The sequence below is a fragment of the Mus musculus genome, chromosome 10, assembly GCF_000001635.26.
Source record: "Mus musculus strain C57BL/6J chromosome 10, GRCm38.p6 C57BL/6J".
NCBI lineage: Eukaryota > Metazoa > Chordata > Mammalia > Rodentia > Muridae > Mus > Mus musculus.
In genome coordinates this window covers 117,228,390-117,251,879 of record NC_000076.6, presented here as the reverse complement: position 1 = coordinate 117,251,879, position 23,490 = coordinate 117,228,390, and the positions used below count along the sequence as shown (strand labels likewise).

Below are 23,490 nucleotides of genomic sequence, written 5' to 3'. Positions count from 1 at the left end.
CTATTTGAGCCCAGAGCAAAGGCAAACACCATCTCCTGGACAGCCCCTCTTGGGGAAGTAGAATTAGCATTAAAAAAAAAAAAAACAGCACCAGGGCTATCCACAACAACTGACCACCCTTGGTTGGTCTGAAGGAAAAGCCTCCTGCCTCAGAATGACAGACTCATCTGGGCAATAATCACCCTGTATTATGTGTGTCTCTTTCAGCCCCAGCCTGCCTTTCAGGAGTACCGGGTTGGTGTGGCCACGAGCAGTCACTGTTTGGCATCCAGAATGTGGGACCTGAACACCATGGCAGGACAGACTGAGGGAACGCTGTCTTATGTGGAGCTCCACGAGAAGGGAAGAACAAGGAGATCATATCGGGCACAGTGAGCAACAGGTATTCATGCTAGCGCTGGCTTTAAACTTCATCTTTTTAAAATTGTTGCTGTAGGTGAGATAGGATACAGGCTAAGTTGGGACAGTGTTGACCCGGCGCTGATTCCACTTAGGGGTTGACAGCAGAAAATGGGATTAGAAAATTCTAAACAGGCATTTGTCCGAAGTCTTCGTGTTCCTGTGAACATTTCTGACGTGACCATGACAGAGTGAAGCTAGTGTCTCCCGGATGTTTTTTGAGAGGAAAAACAAAACCAAACAAGCAAAAAACCCTAAGGAGGTGGAGAGATGATGTATTGGTTTTAAACACCAACTGCTGTGGACGGAGGTTCAATTCTCAGCACCCATATGCAGCATATAACATTCTATACCCCAGTTCTAGGGGGTCTATTACCTTCTGGATCCTGACGGCATGAGGCATGTACATGATACACAGACATACATGCAGGAAAATACTCATAAGCATAAAAACTGATTTAGATTTAAAATTTTTCATTTCTCTGTGGTGTGTATGTGTTTGTGTGTGTGGGGTGGTTGTGTAGTATATGTTATATGGTTAAGTGTAGGTAGGATATAAATGTAGGCAAGACTGCCAAACTGATTTTTTTCCAACACATAAACATTTTCCCCCAGACACACCATTTCAGAGTAAAGAAAAGACAACCTGTGCATTGAAAATCATTTACTGTGAGATTAGATTTGCTCCTGTGGTTATTGGCTGGTACAAGCTCTTCTGTCTCAGAGTTAGTTAGCATGCATGGAGCTACATAAGTTCCAAATATACTGGGACTGATCGCGGTTTTGACAGTGTGTCACCCTGTGGGAGAAAGAGACATGGGGATAAATGGATAAAATCTCTCTCCTGTGTTACACACACACTCAGACCTTGTGAGTGTGACACTAAAGCAGATTGGGTTCTTGGCCAAGAGCTGGTGTGACACACAGGCTATACCTGCACCCAGAAGCTGCCTCTGACTCTGGAGCTGAGTCTACCTGGCAGTTTGATGCTCTGCCTCCTCAGCAGAGCACAGGATACTCAAGAGCGATGCTGCATCCTGTGAATGTACAGTCCACTGATGCTACAGCTAGTCTACAGGCCTGAGAAGGAAGAAGGTATATGGGGGACTCTCACAGGCTGGAGAAATTCCCTAAAGATGATGATGTAGAAATTTTCTAAAAATGATGATGTAGTCACCAGCTGTACTCACAGTTCTCAGAATGACACGTAGGCCTTAGACACACTGCTTATATCAACAGAGCCAGCCATTCCCTTCCAGGGTTCTAACGTACCATGCTCAAATGCCTCAGGGATCCTTCACAACCCTGTTCTCATTGTGTATGGCTGGAGTGATGTCATCCTGCAGCAGAGCTGAAAGACAAGGGTGAGGAATGACAAGGACAGTTACAGAACCACTTCAGGTCAGATCCAGCCATTCTCTGTGGCAGGGAGCACTGAATTCACGGAATTATTTCCCAAGTGTCTGTGTAGGGATATATTCTTCTCAACCTACTTTCATAAGAGTTTCCACTACCCACCAGAGGTAGTGGAAAAGAAAGGTTAATAGGACATGGACATGCGTGTTGTTGGTGGAGAGATGGCTCAGCCATTGGAAGTACTGGCTGCTCTCCCAGAGGTCCTGAGTTCAATCCTCAGCCATCAAATGGTGGCTCATAACCATCTACAATGTGATGTGTTCTGGCATGTATGTGTACGTGCGATAGAACACTCATTCATAAAATAAATATTTTTTTAAAAAAAGAGAGAGAACCTGCTTCATTCTATAAAGAACAAATTGAGACAGCCTATATAAATAAAGACATAATTGAAGATCAAAAAATAAAGGATAAAATAGATGAGACCAGCACACCCTTAATCCCAGGCAGAGGCAGGTAGGCAGACTTCTGTGAGTTTGACCGACCGGAGCAAGAGAGGTTGACCGGAGTGAGCAGAGGTCCTAAAAAATTCAATTCCCATCAACCACATGAAGATTCACAACCATCTGTACAGCTACAGTGTACTCACATACAATAAATAAACAAATAAATAAATAAATAAATCTTTTTTAAAAAGAAAAGAAGAGAAGAGAAGAGGAAAGGAAAGGAAAGGAAAGAATGGAAACTGTGTCATAACAAAACAAAACAAACAAACAAACCCCCAAACAACAACATTAAAATAGCCACTTCTTCCAGGCTTGACCCTCTCCTGCTCCCCATTTTCTGAGATACCTCAGCCTAGAAAAGGAAAACAGATTGTGTAGTAGATTTAATAGCAATAGGAAATACATATGAAGACGGAAAATAATTTAATCAGAAAAATAAGGATTTTTCTCAGAGTAATGTTCTTATAACAAAGTAAATTTTCAAAACAAGTTAAAATTCTTTCTTTTTGGACAAAATGTCACTAAGTAGCCTATGTGGGCACAAAACTGGCAGTCCTCCGCCTCTGTATCCAGATGTTATGATTGGAGATGCATGCATCACAACTGACTACTTAGAATTTTCCATTCAAGACTGTTAAACTAAGAAAGGCTATTTTATGATTACATCCATCCATCAGTCCATTGTCCATCCACTCACTGAACATTAGTTATTAAGTGATAGTTGTAGAAATGCATCTAAAAAAAGCACACACCTTAATCTATTCCACATCTTCGGTTGTGTGAAACTAAAGTCCACTCCAGAATGAAGAACACTACTAAATATCTTTATACTGAGTTTCTGAGGATCTCATTTATACAGCAACTGGGGGCAAATAGAATCTCTCTGCCTTGTGTAGAAAGGCCAAAAAAAAAAAAGAAAGAAAGAAAGAAAGAAAGAAAGAAAGAAAGAAAGAAAGAAAGAAGGAAAGAAAGAAAGGAAGAAAGAAAGGAAAGAAAGAAAGAAAAGAAAAGAAAAGAAAAGAAAAGAAAAGAAAAGAAAAGAAAAGAAAAGAAAAGAAAAGAAAAGAAAAATTTTATCTCAAAAGTTGCACACCATGGTAAGAGAAGTGAAGACAAATACCATGTCAGTCCAGGATCTCAGATCCCAAGTTCTGAATGGCTGAGTCTCCCAACTCTTCTCCGCCCCCTTTCTCATAGGCTGCTGAGTCTGAAGCAACTGGAAAAGCCAGTAACAGCCCCTGAACCCCTCAGGTCCTGTTGCCTTAGCATGGCACACAATGTCCCTTCCAAGCCCTCACCCCAGCATCTCTGATTCAAAAGACCAAAACAGATGCTTTCAGTCCAATGACCTCAGTCACACAGGGAACAACCAGGACAGCAGATGCTGCAGCTTCCTCTCTGGTCACTCAGTGCTCCCCTGTCCCTGTTCTAAAAGCTTAGCTGTAGCCATCAGGAAGAAGAGACTTACAGTGGGCCAGGCTGGCTCCACGGTAGCCACTCATTTTACTCGCAATTAGAATTCTGAAAAAGTCATAGCGTTTAAAGATGTTGGCCTGGACAGTAACAGAAAGCAGGAGGCCAAGAGTCAGGACAGTCTTCCTGGTGACCGGTAGATGGGTCAGCTGCTGGCTGACTAGAGAAAGCATGACTGCTAATTAAGAATCCTCCAAGTCCCTCCCTTCTTCTATTGGAGCCTCTTTTTATGTAGTCACTTTACAGGCCTGGCAGCCCCACCTTCCCTACAGCTTGTCCTCTTTAAGCTGTAACAAAAATATAAGACAAGTAATCCTTTATCTCTGCCTCTGCCAGCAGGCACAGCCCTGATGTCTGCCCCCATGCTTCTTGAGTTATGGCCTTATTTCTGACAGTAAAACCAAATATCTTAAAACATCCATTCCCTCAGGAAAAGAACTACAAATCCCTTGTAAAAATAAGAACTTCCGTCTGTTCCCTACACTTCTGTTGGGGCCTGAGATGGATTTCCTGTTGTGAGGGCCAGCATTAACAAAAGCACCTGCTTACCTGGAACACATCTCAGCACCTCTCCTTACCAATCATCGTCCTTATCTAAGATATGACTACAGGCCATTGGAGTGGAAGCTTCTGGTTTCTTTGGAAATCAGTAATATCAAAGGACATGGTGCTGGGGCATACAGGTTCAAGAATATTTTGTTAAACCAGACATGTAAAAGTATGTTTTGCTGAAGCAAACACAGGTAAAAAGATGTTTTCCTATAACAGACAAGTAAAAGGACATGTGATGTTTAGAAAGAATATAAATATGACCCCACAGACAGTGGGAGCTCAAGCATTGGTTTGCTTTGCTCTGCCTGGCTATACTTCAGTGACAACATGCATGTATTGGTTCGCCTTACACCGTATTGCTAAGCTTCACTGTGGTGACATCATAGAAAGAAACTCACCAAAGAATGTCTCATGAGATTCCCTACAGCTTCTTGCCATTTCTGCAGACTCAGGCTGGTTGGTGAGCCTTAAGGTTTCCTGGGTTGAACTGATTTGTGTGTGGTATCTGCCAAGTGGACTACTCTGTAGCTGCTGATATATGTTTGGTGTTTGCTAGTGGACTGGTCAGAGAGCAATGAAGACTGGTATTGTTCCAAAGAACTATTTCTAAACAGGTCCTCTTCCCCCACATCCTAATAACCTTTCTTTTCTACTACTTCTGGTGGGTGGTGGGCTAGAGGGAAGGTTGAACCCTTATAAAATAGGCTGTGAAAAATATATACCAACAGGCCATGACTAGGTACCAGAAAGAGAGGGGACAGATACAAGAACCTGCTAGCTTAGAGTAATAAAGGGCAAAGTGAGGATTAGAGGAAATATTTCTTTCTGTGGCCCTCCAGTTATGCACCAGTGGGGTTCCCATACATCATACATGAAAAAGGTGAGAAAGTGGGACAGAACAAAGGGAATGAGCAAACCGTGGAAGAGCAGGCACAGAGAGAGCCAGGGCAGAAACACACACACACACACACACACACACAGAGAGAGAGAGAGAGAGAGAGAGAGAGAGAGAGAGAGGGAGAGAGAGAGAGAGAGAGAGAACACGCACAGGTACAGAGAGAACAAGGGCAAGCACACACAGAGAGAGGGCAGGCACACAGCACCCAGATCAGAGAGTGCTCTTGTGTGCCTGGAGCAATGCACAGCAGACACCAGCTACACTGCTGCTGCTTATGCTTTGTCCTTAATTACATTTGCAACACACTACCCTGTTCTGGGTTGTTATGTTTTGTTTTTTTGCTAGAAACCCCAGTTGAAACTATATATACCCCATATTGGCAGTATGGTAGAAATAACTGTTTACCCAGGCCTCTGGCATATGTTGAAAAACATTTCTGACCACTTCTGTCCATAGTTGTTTCCTGACTCAAAGGAGGCAGACTATATCTCAGATTAAAGGTAGGTGGTATGTGGAGATGGGATGGGATCTGAAGACCTGTGAAGGAAATTCTCCTCCTCCCTTTCTTTTTTCTTCTAATTTTTACTGAGTAAGAGTTTCAACTGCAGAGAGAGATACTGGGTTACCAAAAGGTCAGAAAGTGATCTTTAGTCTTCAAATGAAAACACATTGGTCTTGAATTTGGCACACTCAAATTTTGTGCTAATTCCTAGCAACCCAGGCATTACAGGGACCAATAAAATGCCACCTGTGGGCTAGGGTTAAATCCTTCTGATTGTTCCCACAATAAGTCATCTAACCCAGGAGCCTGAAAGCAGCTACATCAGGTGACCTTTCTCTCTGGACACTGTAATTAGGAAGTGGAGTACCAGGCCTGGTGTGTCAGGGTATACCTTTAATCCCAGAGCAGAGGCAGAGGCAGAGGCAGAGAGGCAGAGAGGCAGAGAGGCAGAGAGGCAGAGAGGCAGAGAGGCAGAGAGGCAGAGAGGCAGAGAGGCAGAGAGGCAGAGAGGCAGAGAGGCAGAGAGGCAGAGAGGCAGAGAGGCAGAGAGGCAGAGAGGCAGAGAGGCAGAGAGGCAGAGAGGCAGAGAGAGAGAGAGGCAGAGAGGCAGAGGCAGAGAGGCAGAGGCAGAGAGGCAGAGAGGCAGAGAGGCAGAGAGGCAGAGAGGCAGAGGCAGAGGCAGAGGCAGAGGCAGAGGCAGAGGCAGAGGCAGAGGCAGAGGCAGAGGCAGAGGCAGAGGCAGAGGCAGAGGCAGAGGCAGAGGCAGAGGCAGAGGCAGAGGCAGAGGCATCTCTGTGTATGAGTTTGAGGCCAGCCTGGTCTACAGAGTGAGTTCCAGGACAGCCAGGGCTACACAGAGAAACTCTGTCTCAAAAAAAAAACAAAAACAAAAAACAAAAAAAGAAAAACAAAAAAAAAATAGAGAAAGCAGTGTTTTAGAAGCAAACTGAAGAAGTGGTCAAGAAAATGACAGTGAAATAAGATGATGAATGTAGGGGCTCACTGTGAACCAAAACACCCAAGATGCCCTCACAGACTGATGAAGTTCTGAAATGTGGAAGCCAGAAAACATTTTCAGGAAAGAAAAAAAAAAAAAAAAAAAAGGTGGGGGCATGTAATAGCTGGGACTTACAGGGGCCATCTCATTCAAATCCGAGAAATCAGAATAAACAAATCTAATTAAGCTACATGTAGGAATGAACCTGTTCATTGTGAGTGGAGATTTCAGGCCATTTTTCTAATTTATCAATCTTTGTCTCTGAGCTTCAGTTCTCCTTGAGTGGGGAAGTGTTAATGGTCTTTATGAATAAACCAACCAACCAACTAACAAAAATCCACATTCCCTGTGCAGAAATTTCCAAGTTTCTCAGGAAACTACAATCAACCTCCCTACCCTCCCAGCTCAGCTCTCCTCAAAAATACCAACCCAGGGAAACCTCAGACTAGATCCAGTCTGTGCCTGAGACGGACATTCAGTGGTTGGTGCTGAGCTGAGGTCATAATTCAGTAGGTTCCTCTCCTGGGCTCATTGGTTCCTAACACATCTGTGCATGCACGCTGTTCCCTAGTAGCCGTGTGCCCTTCAGGGGGCTTCTTGCCATCACCCCGGGTCTCATGTAGAAGTGAGTTATACAGCATCTCTTAGCTCTCCTACTAAATGTGTTCCTAATGCAATCACATTTTGAATGTATAATATAACTTTTTTTCTTCTAATCATTTATTATATAGCATTATATCATAGCATGAAGCTTGGCCCGTGGCTGTGATATTTTCTTTATCTCTGAAATATACGCTATGGACCATGCTTTATCTTGTGTTTCCTGAGCTCCTACTTTCTGAGTTCTTCTTTCTAGACAGTTGCTTTGACCTGTCTTTCATATTAATGGCTTTTGGAAAGTATGTGGTAATTTTGGTTGATTTTATATAGCCTTAAACACTGAGAGGCTATATGGAAGCCCAAGGACCTGGGTAGGTCACATAAAGAGGCAAATGAGCAGAACTGGCCATTGGCAGCTGCAAGTATTAGCATCAGTGGTCCTTTCTCCTCCTTGAGACGATTGTATTGAATCCCACTTGGAGATAGTTATGTCAGGCAGCAATTCAGTTGCTCCAAAGGGGCAGGTTGGAAAGGGTCCCGGCTCAGAGCTCAGAATGCAGGTTTTTATTTTATCTGCCCATTTGGATTATGGCACCATAACTCTGATTTTAGCCTCCCTGTCTGTCTGTACTGGTGTTTCTTTAACTCACATTTTATGGGAGAATGTATAGGGCACCAACTATAGATCAAAGTAACAATTCACCCACACTCAGCTCAGTGAACCAATGATGTTGAGTTTACTTACAGAATGTAAATAGGAGAACACTTACAGGATCACGAATAACCTAAAACGTCCAGGGCATCCCTGCAACATCCCACCACATCGTGAAGGTCCGCGTCACAGAAGCTGCATCATGGAGCTTCCTCTTTCAGCAAACATACAGTATGTAGTATAATTATTTAGATAAAGTCCCATCATGGGGTTACCACCTGCCTCAATGATTTATGTTCCCTAATGAAAGATACAACACACACAGCCTTTGTATTTTAATATGCCTTAAGCAGCACCATAGCTGGGCAACTGCCTACCCCACTGATGCTGTTAGAATCTACCTCCCACTGATAACTCTGAGTTGTACTTAATAATTTCTGTGTTCCATCTTGTATGCTCTTAACTCAAATTAAGTAGCCCTCTGGGACACATTCTTTTAGCCCATAGCCCAGGGCGCTCTCCTTGCTTCTCTACCCCATATTGGCTCCCGTCTCTCCTCCTCCTCTTCCTCCTCCTCCTCCTCCTCCTCATCATCATCATCATCATCATCATCATCATCATCATCATCATCCTTTTTGTCCTCCTGGTTCCAACCCTGAGAAACTTAAAACCTGCCTCTGTCTGTCCTCCCCAGCTATTGACTGCTAGCATCTTTATTTACCAATCAGAATGGACTCGGGACAAGTTCCCAGAAGCTATGAGCTGACTCAAAATCTTGGAGCCAGCCCTTAGCATTGGAATAGGTTGGTAATAGAATTCCTAATAGAACCTATTCCAACATTATACTCAAGCATCTTCCAAGATCACTGGCAGTTGAGAGAGGGCAGAAGGAAATGATGGCTAGAATCCATGATGAGGCTCCCAGCCTCTCCCTATCTCTGTCTTCTTAAGAAGTCTTGGCAGTTCTATATCACTGCCTGACTGTTCTGTACTGTTCTACTCCACCCACTGCCAAGGCCACCATGTGTACTCTCTAACCCAAGATGATGATCATTTTCTGCCTGGAGGAGAATGCCACACTACAGCAGCTACAGATCTACATGTGTTGGAATGCACTCTACCAACTGAGCCACATCCCAGCTCCTCAGTCATGCCTTGAGTCTCAAATCCAGAGTGTTCACATCATTCTCTCCAAAGAGTGATTGACTCATTCTTCATCTGGGGCTCAGAAGGGGCAGCAGCCTCTTCTCCACCCCCAAGAAAGAAGATGGTGGCACTTAAATGACATCCCAGACCGACTTCTAACCTGTCCTGCTGTCCACTGGCTGCCTCCAGATTCTCTTAGTGTTTTCCAGGTGGTAGGGCAAGATCCATACTGCTCTGCCTTGATTTCCCCTTCTGTGGGCGCTTGGGGATTTGTTTCCCCACATCTGCTATTCCTGTTCTTCTTCTATGGGTTGCATCTCTGGTGGGGTTTTTTTTTTTTTCATTGTTATTGCTTTTCCTGAGTATTTTTGGGTGACTTGGAAGGGTTAGAGTGCTGTTTCCAGTGCACTTCTTCTTCTTCTTTTTTTTTTTTTAAGATTTATTTACTTATTTATTATATAAGTACACTGTGGCTGTCTTCAGAGGCACCAGAAGAGGGCATCAGATCTCATTACAGATGGTAGTGAGCCACCATGTGGTTGCTGGGATTTGAACTCAGGTCCTTCGGAAGAGCAGTCAGTGCTCTTAACCACTGAGCTATCTCTCCAGCCCCTAGAGTACTTCTTCTAACAAGGTTCCAAGTACATTCTATAGACTCTCATAAGTTTTGGCAAAACTTTGGCCTTTAAAGCTGGGTTCCACTGTGAGGCCACAGTCAAATACTGGACAGACTCACCATCAGCTCCCAGCTTCCTGGCTTAAAGCCCACCATATTCATCATAATTAATCCCTTTATCTTTGGAAACTAGATAAATTATTAATTATGAACACATTTGTGCACTTATTTTCTATTGCAATACAACGGCATTGTCTGGGACCTATAAATATCCTTAAAACAAAAAGACAAAAGGCATATATTCTGCAAAAGTCGAGTGAACTCTCTGTCCACAAATGTGTGTGCTTGCTGTTTTAGTTTCAATCTATAATTTAAATTATAATTGAATAGTATCACTGCCTGCACCAGGAGAAACAGCTTTTGAGATTAGATTCACCCCTGGTCTCTAAAGTAGTCCCTTTGAATGGCTGATAGCATCTTGGCTCTAGATGATAAGCAAAGATTTTGCTTATCCCATCCCCAAAAGGTCAAGTTAATCCTTGTTCAAATGTTTGTAATAAAGAAAATAGTTTTGTCAACAGAATGAACAAAGATCACAGTGATATGATCTTGAGCACTGGGGTAGGAAGGGCACAAAGGCAGCTAGGACAGTCCTTTACCTGGTTTCTGTCATTTTGAATCCCCCAAATCCATCTCAGTACTTATTTTCAAAATTAATCTGGAAAAAAAAAGGTGGTATTGGTCTTTATTGTGATGCGCAAAGAATGACTTGGAGCCAAAACTAGTATTCTCTTATGTTTTGGGTTGTGATCCTAGCCTTTAATTGCCACATCCACTCCAGCAGTGACCCATGTAACAAGCCCAAAACCCTGGACGCAGTCTCAAGGCAAAAAGTTCATGGAAACGTAGTCTCCTGGAACCTTGGCATTCCCATAGCACGAGTGCTCCAAATTTGTCCCTGAGATAATGTGGAGGGTCTTCCATGCTTTCTTACAGTATTTTACTGGATAAGAGTTAGAAATCTCAGGGCAAGCTTAGCAAAGTATATGTCGAATCTTCATTATAGTTATGTATGGCAGACTACATTACTTATTAGTAGAAAGTCCCCCCAACACAATCACATAGAATAATAGCCAGCTACTCCCATATGCAGGAATTTACCATTATCTAGGAAGAAGGAAGGTTGTGGTCTAAGGAGGAACCAGAGTAGATACTTAAAACTATAGATAGCTGAGTTACACCCATACACAAGAATTTACAAAGGCCTAGGGGGAAGGTGGACTATACAATAGACTAGAATTGGAACTTTGGCAAGGGCATGAAGCCCTTGCCCCTGACTTCTAAGATTAAGCTGACCATAGGCAGGGCTGTTTTTGATCCCAGGGTTTTGTTTTTTGTTTTTCTTTTAATTTTTTTTTATTAAATATTTTCTTCATTTACATTTCAAATGCTATCCCAAAAGTCCCCTATGCCCTCCCCCTGCCCTGCTCCCTTACCCACTCACTCCCACTTCTTGGCCCTGGCATTCCCCTGTACTGGGGCATATAAAGTTTGCAAAACCAAGGGGCATCTCTTCCCAATGTGGCCAACTAGGCCATCTTCTGCTACATATGCAGCTAGAGACACGAGCTCTGGGGGTACTGATTAGTTCATATTGTTGTTCCACCTATAGGGTTGCAGACCCCTCCAGCTCCTCCATTGGGGGCCCTGTGTTCCATCTTATAGATGACTGTGAGCATCCACTTCCGTATTTGCCAGGCACTTGCATAGCCTCACAGGAGACAGCTATGTCAGGGTCCTTTCAACAAAATCTTGCTGGCATATGCAATAGTGTCTGCGTTTGGTGGCTGATTATGGGATGGACCCCCTGGTGGGGCAGTCTCTGGATGGTCCATCCTTTTGCCCTTCTTGCCAACTCCTTGTCCACCTACCCAGAACCCGATTTTTTTTTTTTTTTTGTGGATTGAGGGAGGCTGACTGGGGTCGGTCCGTGGCATTTCATGGCTCCAGCTTCCAAGTTGGTATTCTCTAGGGCCAAACAGGGGGCAACTCCCATCACTGGAGAATAGAATTAATTATAAAGTTGGCATTTTGTATGGCTCCAGAGCTTCCTTCCAAGGCAAATCCGGGCCATGCTTATTTGGGGATTTCTGGTGGTGTTAGAGAATGTGCACAGCTCCCTGAGTTGGTGCCTTCTGAAGGCAATGCTCAGCAGCATCTGTCTGTTTGGGTCACTTGAGATTTTAAAATCCCATTGCTTCCTAGCAACCCTTTTATGCTCTAACACCGAAATGCATTTGGGGAGAGGGAGACAAGGCTCTGTGTGGGTGATATTTGGAAAATTGTTCACATGAGCTTTATTTCTACTGAAAGATGTTGTTTTATGGGTCCAGATCCAAAATGGCGGCAATAGTACTTGGGCTTCTTGACTTTCAGGTGTGTCTTGAACCATCAAGGAGGCCTCTGCTCTGATGTGGAAGGCCCTCACTCTTATTTCCTCTCACTGCCCTGATGGATGAGCATGCTGAGGGTCTTCCTGAAGTCACACTGTTGAGCACACAAGGGATCCAAGTTCATCACTATTTCCGTCTCTGCATCAGGGCTGGGCTCTTTCTCAGGAGAGATGACTATTCTCGCTCTCGCTCTCTCTCTCGCTCTCGCTCTCTCTCTCCCTCATAACTTTCATGTGACTTGGCTTCACCCAGCTACAAAGATGAATAGAGAGAACCCCAAGTTGGCCCACAGCACTGGTGTACACTACTATTACTCTTGGTGTGAACCAGAAAGCATACAGGGCTTTACTCTCTCCATTTCTTAAACCAAATGATGACTGGGATACTGATCTTCTGTTCCTTTGCTTGTGCTAGGAGGTGACATAAATAAGCAACTTTAAAAAAAATATCTGCTGGGCATGGTGACACATGTCTTTAATACCAGCACTCAGGAGGTGGAGAGTTCAAGGACACCTGGTCTACATAGCAGTTTCCAAACCAGCCATTTGCACCCTGACACCCTGTCTCAGAAAAAAACACTAAAAAACAAACAAACAAAAAAAAAAAAAACTGAAGTGCTGATTTAAAACAATTCACAATTTATAACATGATCAAGAAATTCTAGAAAAGGAAATCGACAAAGCAAGTCATAGCATCCTAAATACTGAGAGATTCATTTTGTGGTAAGACCGTGTAAGATAATGTTAAGCGAAAAAGATGAATGGATGATTTAATTTTAAAGGACTGCCGATTTATAGTCACAGCCTATTTTAAGCAGTGAAACAGAACCACTTTCCTTCTCTTTGTATGGCTGGCGTTCACGATGAGACAGAATGATCTTCTTGCCCTGGAAGCAGGGCTAGCTCCCGGTTCTTTGTGAGCCAAGTCTTTGAACAATATCATTTTCATCGTTCTCTCTAGACCAGAGTATCTCAATTCAAACATTGGGGAAAGTGCTTTTGAAGTCTGTGGATCAATAAGAACTTCCTGCTTCGCATGAAGCTCAAAACGTCGAGTCCCCAAACCGATAGAGGATGAAGGGAGTTGAGAGATGCTTAAATACTGGGGCCTGATCGCTCTGGGCAGTTGCTGAGGAGGTTTCCAGGCAACATGAAGGCTCCCCTAACTCTCCTTACTCTAGGGCTCCTCCTGCTCTCCATCACCATCCAGGGCAAGGTCTACGACCGATGTTCTTTGGCCAGAACTCTACAAAGTCTTGGTCTAGCTGGTTTCCAAGGAATCACGCTGGCAAACTGTGAGTGCCCTTTGCTTTACACCTTCTGAGAAGTGCCGTGCGCAGGGAGGAATGGTCAATCAGAGAGGGGGACTAAGCACTAAGGCAATGGAAGACAGTAGTTTAGTCATTTCAGAAGCACCTTACCTTGCTTACTATCACAAAAAATGACTTACATTACAAAGACGTTCTCCCAGGGCCCCTTAAAGCTAAGGCTTTGACCTACAAATGGCAGCCCTCAGCTGTAGTCCCAGCTACTCAAGAGGCCAAGGTGGAAAGTTAACTGGAGCCCAGGAAACTAGCCTGGGAAACACAGTGAGCAGAAGAGAGGCCGGCTCAATGTTTCAGCTGATAGACGCACTTGCTACACAAGCCTGGCAACCTGAGTATGAACCCCAGAACCCAGGTAATGATAGAAGGAGAGATCTGACTTCAAAGCTGTCCTCTAGCCTCTTTCTATCACACACTACACACACACACACACACACACATACACACACACACACACACACACACGAAAGCCTAGCAAAAGACACTAAAGTATTATGATATGTTATAAGTTAATATATCTCTATACTTACAAAGCACGTTATTAATAAAAGTACAATCAGTACAAAGGGTGAACAGTGTAATTCATTTAATCTTACTACTATTAATAAAATAACTTCTTTTCAGGGGTCTGTTTGGCCAAATGGGAGAGTAATTTTAACACAAACACTACAAGATTCAACCCTGAAGACCAAAGCACCAGCTATGGGATCTTTCAGATCAACAGCAGATTCTGGTGTAATGACGGCAAAACCCCAGGATCAAGGAACTTTTGTCGGATATCCTGCAAAGGTAAGGCGGGCATATGATACTGTAAGATATTGCCAGACTCTCTGGCGAGGCTTACAAGAAAGACATTTGGTACAAAAGGCAACTTAACTTTGGGTTCATGGCAGACCTGGAAGCAGGCCATTTTAACCTCTAAGTAGTAATTATTGTCCTCCAATGATTCCCCCAAGTAAGAACTGAGGGCCTGGTGACACTCATGAGGGGCCTCTACTTCTTTCCATGAAATCCTGGGTGCTGTCCTCAGTCAAGAAAAAAAAAATGAACAAACACTTGGTATCAGAAAAAGATGGTGTTTTAACATACAAATGTTTCTGGAATGATCTATGAATGTCTTTTAAATGGCCTAATTACTCCTATTATACTTTGGTTTAGAATAACGCATTCATAAAGAAATCCTCCTATTCCCTGAAGGGCAGTTCAGGGATAATTTGATTCTATGTCCTTTTATGTCAAATGCTCTTAAAACACAGAAAATTAGATATTAGTATAATAAACATCCATGTGACTACAAATTTTAAATGATTCTTAGTATTTGCCTAGTGCAGTTTTACAGTGAATTCAAAACATTATGATATTTTATTTCTAAGGTCTTTTGTTTGTATCTCAAAAAAACAACAAAAACAAACAAACAAACAAACAAACAAAAAACCAACCGACTCTACTTGATAATGCTTGCCACTCCTGGAAAATTAGATTATGGGTTTAGGGATATGAGAAACTGACTTTTTTTCATAAGAAAAACAACATACCAAAGGTCAGAAATATTAACCCTGATGCATATTAGAAAGAAAGAGCGTGAACCTGTTAGCTCCTGAAATACATGTCAGCTCTGACGTTAAATATTTTAAATGTTAAAATCAAACAAGAATTAAATGGTTAAATGTTAAAATTACCAGAAGAGAATTTTCGTTTTTAAATCTTCTTCATTTGCTTTAAAACATGTGGCATTATATAATAATCTGCAACTAAAGGGCCAAGTTTCTAACAGAAGTAAGAAACTGTAGCAGCTACAATATAAGTTTCAAGTGGCTTACAAACACTACTGACTTTTGGTGTGTATCTTTCTTTATTTATACACACATTAGTCATGTGTGTATAAATAAAATCATATTGTACACGTACAAATACTTTGTGTGTGCTTGACAAAATTCAATTCTAATATGTGTGTGTATATTTATAATTTGATTCTCCCCACTCAAAATTATTGCCATATCAACAACTACAAAGCGTGAATAGAATTCCACTGTACGTTTACTCTGCCGTCCACCAACTCGGCTATCGGAGTTAAGCACTAACATCACTTGCATTTTTGCCCTTTTATAAATTGCTGCGGACAAGTGTCACGCATAGGTATTCAAGTATTCTTCATATTGTTTCTTTTTTAAATTTAGACTTATTTGTTTTGTGTGGGCAGATGTTTTCTCTGCAGGTATGTGTGTGCACTGCATGCATGCCTGGTGTCCAAGGACGTCAGAAGAGGTCTGCGGATCCCCTCCCACTCCCCCAAAGCGCAGCTCTGGATAGCTGTGGGTTGTGAGCCACCACGTGGGCACTTGAAGTGAGTCCCCATCCTTTGCAAGAGCAACAAGTGCTCTTAGCCCGCTGCTGCCTCCTCTTGCTATTAGCTCTCTAAGATAAACTTTCATTGCAGAAATCCCGAGAGGAACGCTATCGGCATGTTTTACTTTAGGGTGAAGTACAAAGAGACGCTTCCGTATTGGTTAGAAATTCCAGAATTTCCAGCGACTTTATTATGTGACAAAGTATTTGCGACCTGATTTAAAAGGGGGGGGGGGGCAGAATAAAGAAAAGCGTGCCTCTGACAGTCACAGGTATACGGACTATGGAGATGGTGTCTTGGTGCGTTTGCTCAATGTAACAGAGCCAAGCTGACTAAATCTAAACTGGAAATGCATTTCGCGTGCTGGCTCCTTCATTCCCCACCCTTCTCCTCTAGCTTTGCTGAAGAGCAACATCTGGTCTGCCGTAGTTTGTGCAAAGAGGATCGTGAAGGATCCACAAGGAATTTATTCATGGTATGTTTTAACTGTTAAGTGGGAAAATGGGGCCAGGTAGGAGTTGCACACACTTTTAACCCAGCACTCCGGAGGCAGACACAGGCAGGTCTCTGTGAGTCTGAGGCCAAGCCTGGTCTCTAGAGAGTTCCAGGACAGCCAGGGCTACACAGAGAAACCCTGTTGGGGGGCTGGGGGTGGGGTAGAAGGGGTGGTGATGGTAGGTGGGACAGACTACTTTAAGCTCCCCTCTGGCTGAAACCTAAGAGCAGACACTGGAAGGTCAGTGTTAATCTATGAACAAAAGGCGGTTCTTGGTCTCAGCGGAACAGTGCGCTCCTTCCATCATGTAAGAATCTCAGAATCTCACACTTCAATTCCTAGAGTGATTTTAGGACACTCTGAGAGTTCCCACGTTCAAGAGCTGAGGAGATAACTCAGTGAGTAAACGTGCTGGCTTCAGAAGTACGAAAGCCTGAGATTGCTTTCCCAAGACCCATAGGAAACAGCCAGGCAAGGAGGTGTGTGCTTGCAGTCCCAGGGGAGGTGCTGGCCAGACAGCATAGCCAACTGGGTGAGCTCCAGGCCCAGCAAGAGAGCCTGCCTCCAACACACTGACATTCTCCTATGTTCTCTGCACGCATGGTGGGCATGCACAACCACACACACACACACACACACTCACTTCCCACACTCTACTATTTCTACTATTTGCCCATAAGTAAATGTAATGCATGACTCAACACTAAATTCTCTGTCCTGTGCTCTACTGAGGGTGTCAGGAGGCGCAAGGCTCTTGTGCACTCACCAAGTTACTGCTTTCTGGATGTACCTGTAGCTTGTGGTTTGTTTTTTTTTGTTTTGTTTTTTTGGTTTTTCGAGACAGGGTTTCTCTGTAGCCCTGGCTGTCCTGGAACTCACTTTGTAGACCAGGCTGGTCTCGAACTCAGTAATCTGCCTGCCTCTGCCTCCTGAGTGCTGGGATTAAAAGCGTGTGCCACCGTGCCCAGCGAAGCTTGTGTTTTACTGTGTTTCTATTATATTTTGGCCCTTGAGAGCCCAGAAGTGTGCATGTTGTAAAGAAGATCGATTTGAACCATACCCTGTTTACTTTTCTTTACAGGGCGGGATGGATAAAACACTGTAAAAACAAAAACCTCAAAGAGTACATTCGGGGCTGCCATCTGTAACTGTCTCCATGTTCAGATCATTCGACTCTTCTTCTGAGCACAGTAAACAGTTAAGTAAAAAGTCACCTGCTGTCGTCCCCCTTCAGACAAAGTGGACTTGCACAGGGGCAAGAGCTGGAACAAATAAGAGTCTTTATCCTGCTTTCTCTGTGCAGCCCAGGCTGGCCTTGAACTCAGAGATCTGCCTGCTCTTAAAGGTGTATCCCACCACTAGCACTCCTAGCTGACTAGTGTGATTATCATTTGATGTTAAGCCTGTGTTTTCCGCTTGTGAATGAAACTGAAGTGGGAGAGTATTTCTCTAACTCCTTGAGTTTTAAATGCTTCTCTAACATTCCATTCTCCTTCAACAAAGGCACTCAGGCTTAATCATTAATAATGAACTATTCCCCCAAACACACACACACACACAAAATCATGTTAGGCAAAAATCACAGCTCCGGTGGTATCTGAGGCCTTCGTCAGTTCAAATTACTCTAAAACCTTTCAAGCTGCTCACTCTGTGGGATGAGACATAGACTGCAAAAGTGACTTCTAAATGGCGGAAACCAGGAGACTCACAATAGGCACTGTTTTCCTGTCCTGAGCTTTGGCTTCAGCGTTTGCCTGAAGTGCTTCATTTGTATTGCTTCACAAATAAATGCACCTTGCTTGTGACAGTCTGTTCTGCCCTTGAGTGCATGTTCCCAGGCATCTTACTGACCACGAGGGAATTCCAGAGGAAGCAGTGACCTGTTCTGTCCTGAATCTTCTTCAACTTACATCCAGGCATTTCATCCAAATCTGAGATAGATAAGTTTGCATTGGTAACTAACAACGACAGTAAAAATTATTCATATATTAAAAGTACACATATTACCATGAGTGAATTTGCAATGCACACACTGTCTGTCACCATTCCACTCCTCTAGTGTCCTCAGAGAAATAATCACATGTAAGTATATATACGATATTTTCAATTTCCTCTGGATCCTCACCAAATATCAATAGCTAGATACTGCCGCAGGAGAAGCCAATGGTGTGTGATGGTGCGTGTTTTCCTGTTGCCTGGATAAACACCATGTCCAAAAGCAAACTGGGGAGGAAAGGGTTTCTCTCAGATAACAGTTCATCATTGAGAGCAGTGAGGGTGGGGTGGGGTGGGGGAGGAACTAAAGCAGAACACGAGGGAGGCCCCACAGAAGAAAGCTGCTCTCAGCTCAAGCCAGGTTACCTTCCTAACACAGCAAAAGCCACCCACACAGGACTGGGTCCTCCCACACAAATGATTAGTCAGGGAAATGTCCCCACTGACATGGTGAAGGTCAGTCTGGTGATGGCAACTCTTCACTTGAGGGACTATCACGGTCAGCCATCACACACATTATCGAATCTGGCATTAAAGAGATCGATGCAAGCTGGGCCGTGGTGGCCTTTAATTCCAGCCCTTGGGAGGCAGAGGCAGAGCTCTGTGAGTTCTGGGGCAGCCTGGACTATATAGAGTGAGTTCAAGGACAGTCAGGTCCACACAGAGAACCTCTTTGAGAAAAACAAACCAAACCAAACAAATATTCAACAGTGATCAACAAATAAATATGAAACGGAACATTGGACAAATTATGGTTTATTACATGACTAGATTTTTACAAACATTTGATACACCAAAACTATGCTAGATTCTTATAACCATTTGATGATATATTAAAAACTGTTGTTTCCTTTTCCCTTGTCTCTGAATATTCTAGATAGTCAGCGAGAACTCATGTCTCACCTTTAGAGAGTGTCCCTGGTCTCTACAACTCTCTCCAGCGCCCAGCACCATCAGCCACCCCGAGTATTTGTTAGCTTTCAAGAAGTTCTCCCTGAGTCCAATCTACGGTGGCTTTAAAATCTTGATTACATTTATTTCCTGGAGAGGTGCATGTGGGCCACAGTGTGCGCATGGGCCGCGGTATGCACGTGGAGGTGAGAATGACTCCTAGGAGTCGATTCTCTCCGCCCATCATGTGAGCCCAGGGATCGAACTCAGCTCACCAGATTTGGCAGCAAACACCTCTACCCGCGGAGTCCTATGAGCAGCCCTGAAGCAGCTTCTAAGAAAGATTTTGATCCTGTTACCCCTACAGGGCATGGTCCACTGGGAGTCGGGGGACAATGGCTGGGGGTTTTCTTTTGCAAGCAAATGAATACAAGATTGTTGAAACTCTGGGGTTTTTCTTGTTAAGAAATTGGTGCTCTGGTGATCAGAGAAGGTCCTATTGTTGAAGACAAGCTTTGACATCCAGGGTAAACTGAGGCAGGGCATAGAGTAGGCGATTTTGTTGCTGGGGGGGGGGAGGGTAGGTGTCTGACAAAGAATTCCTTGGGGGCAACAAAAGGAAGGTTAACAGAAAAAAGAAAAAAGGAAAAAGGGAGAAAGATTCACACATACACACACACACACACACACACACACACACACACACACTGGATGGATGGATGGATGGATGGATGGATGGATGGATGGAGCAAACTTCAACAAACTCTAATGAGCAAGTTCCAATGAGCAAGCTCCAATAACTTCATACAGACAGACAGACAGACAGACATATATACATTCACACATTGAGTGGATGGCATAAAGCTCCAACCACTTCCCATATATACACATACACACATCTTTTGTGGGTGGAGCAAACTCCAGTGAGCAAGCTCCAACAACTTTATTTTATTTTTTCTCCTATGGCTTACATACCCCAGCAGAATCTTTCCGGCAATCTAGAATTTCAATGTGGTTACATTTTATTTTCCTTCTAATGAATGACTATGAAAACAGTTTGTTCCCCGGGACCTTTACATGAAAAACATTTTACGTAGAAAGGTAAACAACAACAACAACAAAAACATCCAATTATTCTCAAGTACCCACACACATTTGTAACTAAGCAACTTGTTACAGATTAACAAAGTATGAGCAAGAAAGGTGATTTTCTCAGCCAGGTTTTTCTTACTGGCAGACTGCAATGTGTGGTTACCAAGGAAGGATCAAGGATTTTATTTCCTACCTCACAAAGTAATCTTATGAAAATCTTAAAAGAATCCCAAATCTAGACTTCGCTATAAAAACAATCAATCATTTCTATTTTAAATCCTCTGAATCTACTCATCAGCGAACTTTTATCAAATCATATCAGGAAGCTGAGAGCAAAAATGGATACGAGAAATTAGTCATTGCCTAAATCAGTAGTTTAGGCTCTCCATAGTTTAGGCTCAGTAAGAGTTACATCGGCCAATGCTAATTAGACTGCCTTTGTTCTAGTTCCCTGACTTTAAAAGTCTCTAGCTCTCACTCAGAGGCAGGCGGATTTCTGAGTTTTAGGCCAGCCTGGTCTACAAAGTGAGTTCCAAGACAGCCAGGACTGCACAGAGAAACCCTGTCTCGAAAAATCAAAAAAGAAAAAAAAAAAAGTCTCTAGCTCATCTATTGAGAGTGTACCTTTCTGAACTTCACATTGCTTCCTATGACTTCCTACATCAGAGTCACTAGCAAAAACATCTTACATCTTAACCTTACCTCGCTAACAATTGAATTTTTCCAAATGCTTTCTAAGTGTGGTGGCCATTACTAACCACCCACAGCTCTCAGTCCTTTCCTGGGGTTGGTGATTAAATCATTAATCTGCTCCTGCAATGCTTGAGAAAGATCACGCGTTATTATTGTGAATACCACAGATGCTGCCCAGTGAGGGGCTGGAAGCCCACTTAGAGTTTGTATAGAATTCCCGGAGTAAGAGATGTGAAGGCATCAAGGAGAGCAAACGCCACAGCAGCCTGAAGTCCTCAGGACACGCGGTCCTCGGGGCTATGCCTCTCTCCAGGCACACCCCTCATGGCTGTGCTAACTTGTGGGCCGAATCCCACAAGTTCTAAAGCAGTTTGTTGTTCCTCCTGCGTTGCCCTTGACATCCTGTAGTAATAGACACAGTAGCGTCTTACACACAGTGTCAATTTCCTTGGTATCTCCCACTTAGCCAGGTTGTTCGGTAGAAAAGGTGGTTACCAGTACACGTTTACCATTGCCAAGAGCACAGCTTAGGTGCCAAGAGAAAAGGCTACAAAATGGAAAGAGGCAACCAAGAAAAGACTGTTCCAGGAAAAGTGATTAGGGAACACGGAAAAGAACAGTTCCTTATGATGACCCACGAATCAACGTTAGAACATTTAGAACCGTTGCGTCTAATCTTAAAATCATGCTTGCTCTGGCTCTGAGATCAGCAGCCACTGGCCTCACTGCTAATGTTTTCCGGAGAGCGCCACCCGATTCTCCTACTGGCTTGCTAGGCAGCCTAACAACCAACTGCCCCTCCTGAGAGAGAACGCCCGAAGCTACCGCTCACGCTCATGCGCTCATGCGTGCACAGCCAGAGCAGGTAGGGCAGAGCACAGGAAAGGCGGAGTGCAGGCAGAGAGCATGCGCACAGCAGCACCAAGCATAGTGGATCGTTATGTTGGCTAGGGTCAGACACACAGCGGAGAGGCCGGGGCTTCTTTGGTTAACCAGCAAGCAACATGTTTCCAACTTGAGCTTCTTGCTAGAAGCTAGCGCAGTATTAGTGCAGTGTGAAGAACTCCATTCCCTCAGTCCTTTGGTGTATTTTAAATATAATCTCCTATTCATATTAACCAGCTACCAAAGTCAAAAGGCAGCAGGATCCAGACATAGTCTGAATTAAACTTAGAGGATATTTAAAGTTAGGATGGTGCCACAGACCCTAGAAGGAATCTGTAGCCTTGCTAAAATTCTCAACAAGAAAGTGCTCACATAGCTGGGCATGGTGGCGCACGGCTTTAATCCCAGCACTTGGGAGGCAGAGGCAGGCGGATTTCTGAGTTCAAGGTCAGCCTGGTCTACAGAGTGAGTTCCAGGACAGCCAGAGCTACACACAGAAACCCTGTCTCGAAAAAAAAAAAAAAAAAAAAGAAAGAAAGTGCTCACATGATGGGTGTATTGGACACACAAATGGCCTCACAGGGATGGATACACAGGATAACACACACACAGCAAAGTAAACATTAATTCTGAACAACAACAACAATAAAAACCTGGTGGCCGATGATACGACTCAGCCGGTAAAGGCACTTTTAATCCTGATCGCCTGAGTTTGAGCCCGAGGGCCTACAGGTGGTGAGAAAAAATTGATTGCCACAAGTTTATGTATCAAGAGACACAAATCTGTCTTAGCCAGTTAAGAGTGACCATACCACCGCGTGGTGGTGGCGCATACATACCTGCCTCTGATCCCAGCACTTGGGAGGCAGAGGTCAGCCTGGTCTACAGAGCGAGTTCCAGAATAGCAAGAGCTACTAGGAGGCTGAAGTAGGAATACAGCTGAGGGCCTAAGGCCAGCCTGGGACTGTGTGCCCACAACACAGTCTGTCTCACAAACAAACCAAACAAATACATTTAAGTGAATAAATAAGTCCGCTAGATAAGCAGACCAGTAGGGGCTGACGCGACCGCCACTGCAGTGTTCTCTAATTTACCGATGAGCTCTGTTATACCCTAGCCTGTGCCCATTTCCCTTTCCATGAACTGCTGGGGGGAGCTTGAGGTTAACATCTGGATACACTGCTTGCTGCTTTGGGAGATAAATGTTTTCAGTGGTAGACTTCCTAAGTGAAAAATAAATACTAGGTATGTATTAATTTATAGTCAAGTGAAAAGAGGTGTTTCCATCACATTGGTTAGTAATTCTGGGACACCCCCCCCCCAGTGGTTTCAGGATTTGGGAAACTCTGTACCCTGTATATGCCCAATGCATAAAACCAAGAGAAGCCTTCCTCCACCAGCCACAGACAGAACCTTGGGAAAATCATCTTTTTATCTTTCTTTCTTTCTTTTTTGGTTTTTCGAGACAGGGTTTCTCTGTGTAGTCCTGGCTGTCATGGAACTCACTCTGTTGACCAGGCTGACCTTGAACTCAAGAAATCTGCCTAACTCTGCCTCCCAGGTGCTGGGATTAAAGGCATGTGCCACCACTGCCTGGTTGAAAATCATTTCTTGATG

At 43.7% G+C, this 23,490-nt stretch overlaps 1 protein-coding gene and 1 long non-coding RNA gene across 3 annotated transcripts in view; one reads left to right on the top strand and one right to left on the bottom strand.

Moving 5' to 3' along the window:
- Positions 1-1,048: 1,048 nt before the first annotated feature.
- Positions 1,049-23,490, bottom strand: part of Gm31963 — a 26,346-nt gene continuing 3,904 nt past the window's right edge. Inside the window, exons 3-4 of one of the 2 annotated variants that reach the window (XR_872061.2) lie at positions 1,672-1,750; positions 1,049-1,198 (exon numbers count right to left, since the gene is read on the bottom strand). This is a non-coding gene — a long non-coding RNA (predicted gene, 31963). Of the gene's footprint in view, positions 1,199-1,671; positions 1,751-19,118; positions 21,391-23,490 lie in introns of those variants that run through there. The other variant, XR_872062.2, reaches the window with a different exon arrangement.
- Positions 13,199-18,127, top strand: 9530003J23Rik (RIKEN cDNA 9530003J23 gene). Its single transcript, NM_029906.3, has 4 exons — positions 13,199-13,444; positions 14,099-14,263; positions 16,218-16,296; positions 17,399-18,127. The coding sequence occupies exons 1-4, from the start codon at positions 13,300-13,302 to the stop codon at positions 17,463-17,465; spliced, it is 456 nt and encodes a 151-aa protein (NP_084182.2). The 5' UTR covers positions 13,199-13,299; the 3' UTR covers positions 17,466-18,127.

Bases quoted from the DNA above. Each gene is read 5' to 3' on its own strand.
- 9530003J23Rik (NM_029906.3), top strand. From the start codon at position 13,300: ATGAAGGCTCCCCTAACTCTCCTTACTCTAGGGCTCCTCCTGCTCTCC. The intron at 13,445-14,098 runs GTGAGTGCCCTT...ACTTCTTTTCAG, and splicing joins AGGAATCACGCTGGCAAACT to GGGTCTGTTTGGCCAAATGG. The intron at 16,297-17,398 runs GTATGTTTTAAC...TTTTCTTTACAG, and splicing joins CCACAAGGAATTTATTCATG to GGCGGGATGGATAAAACACT.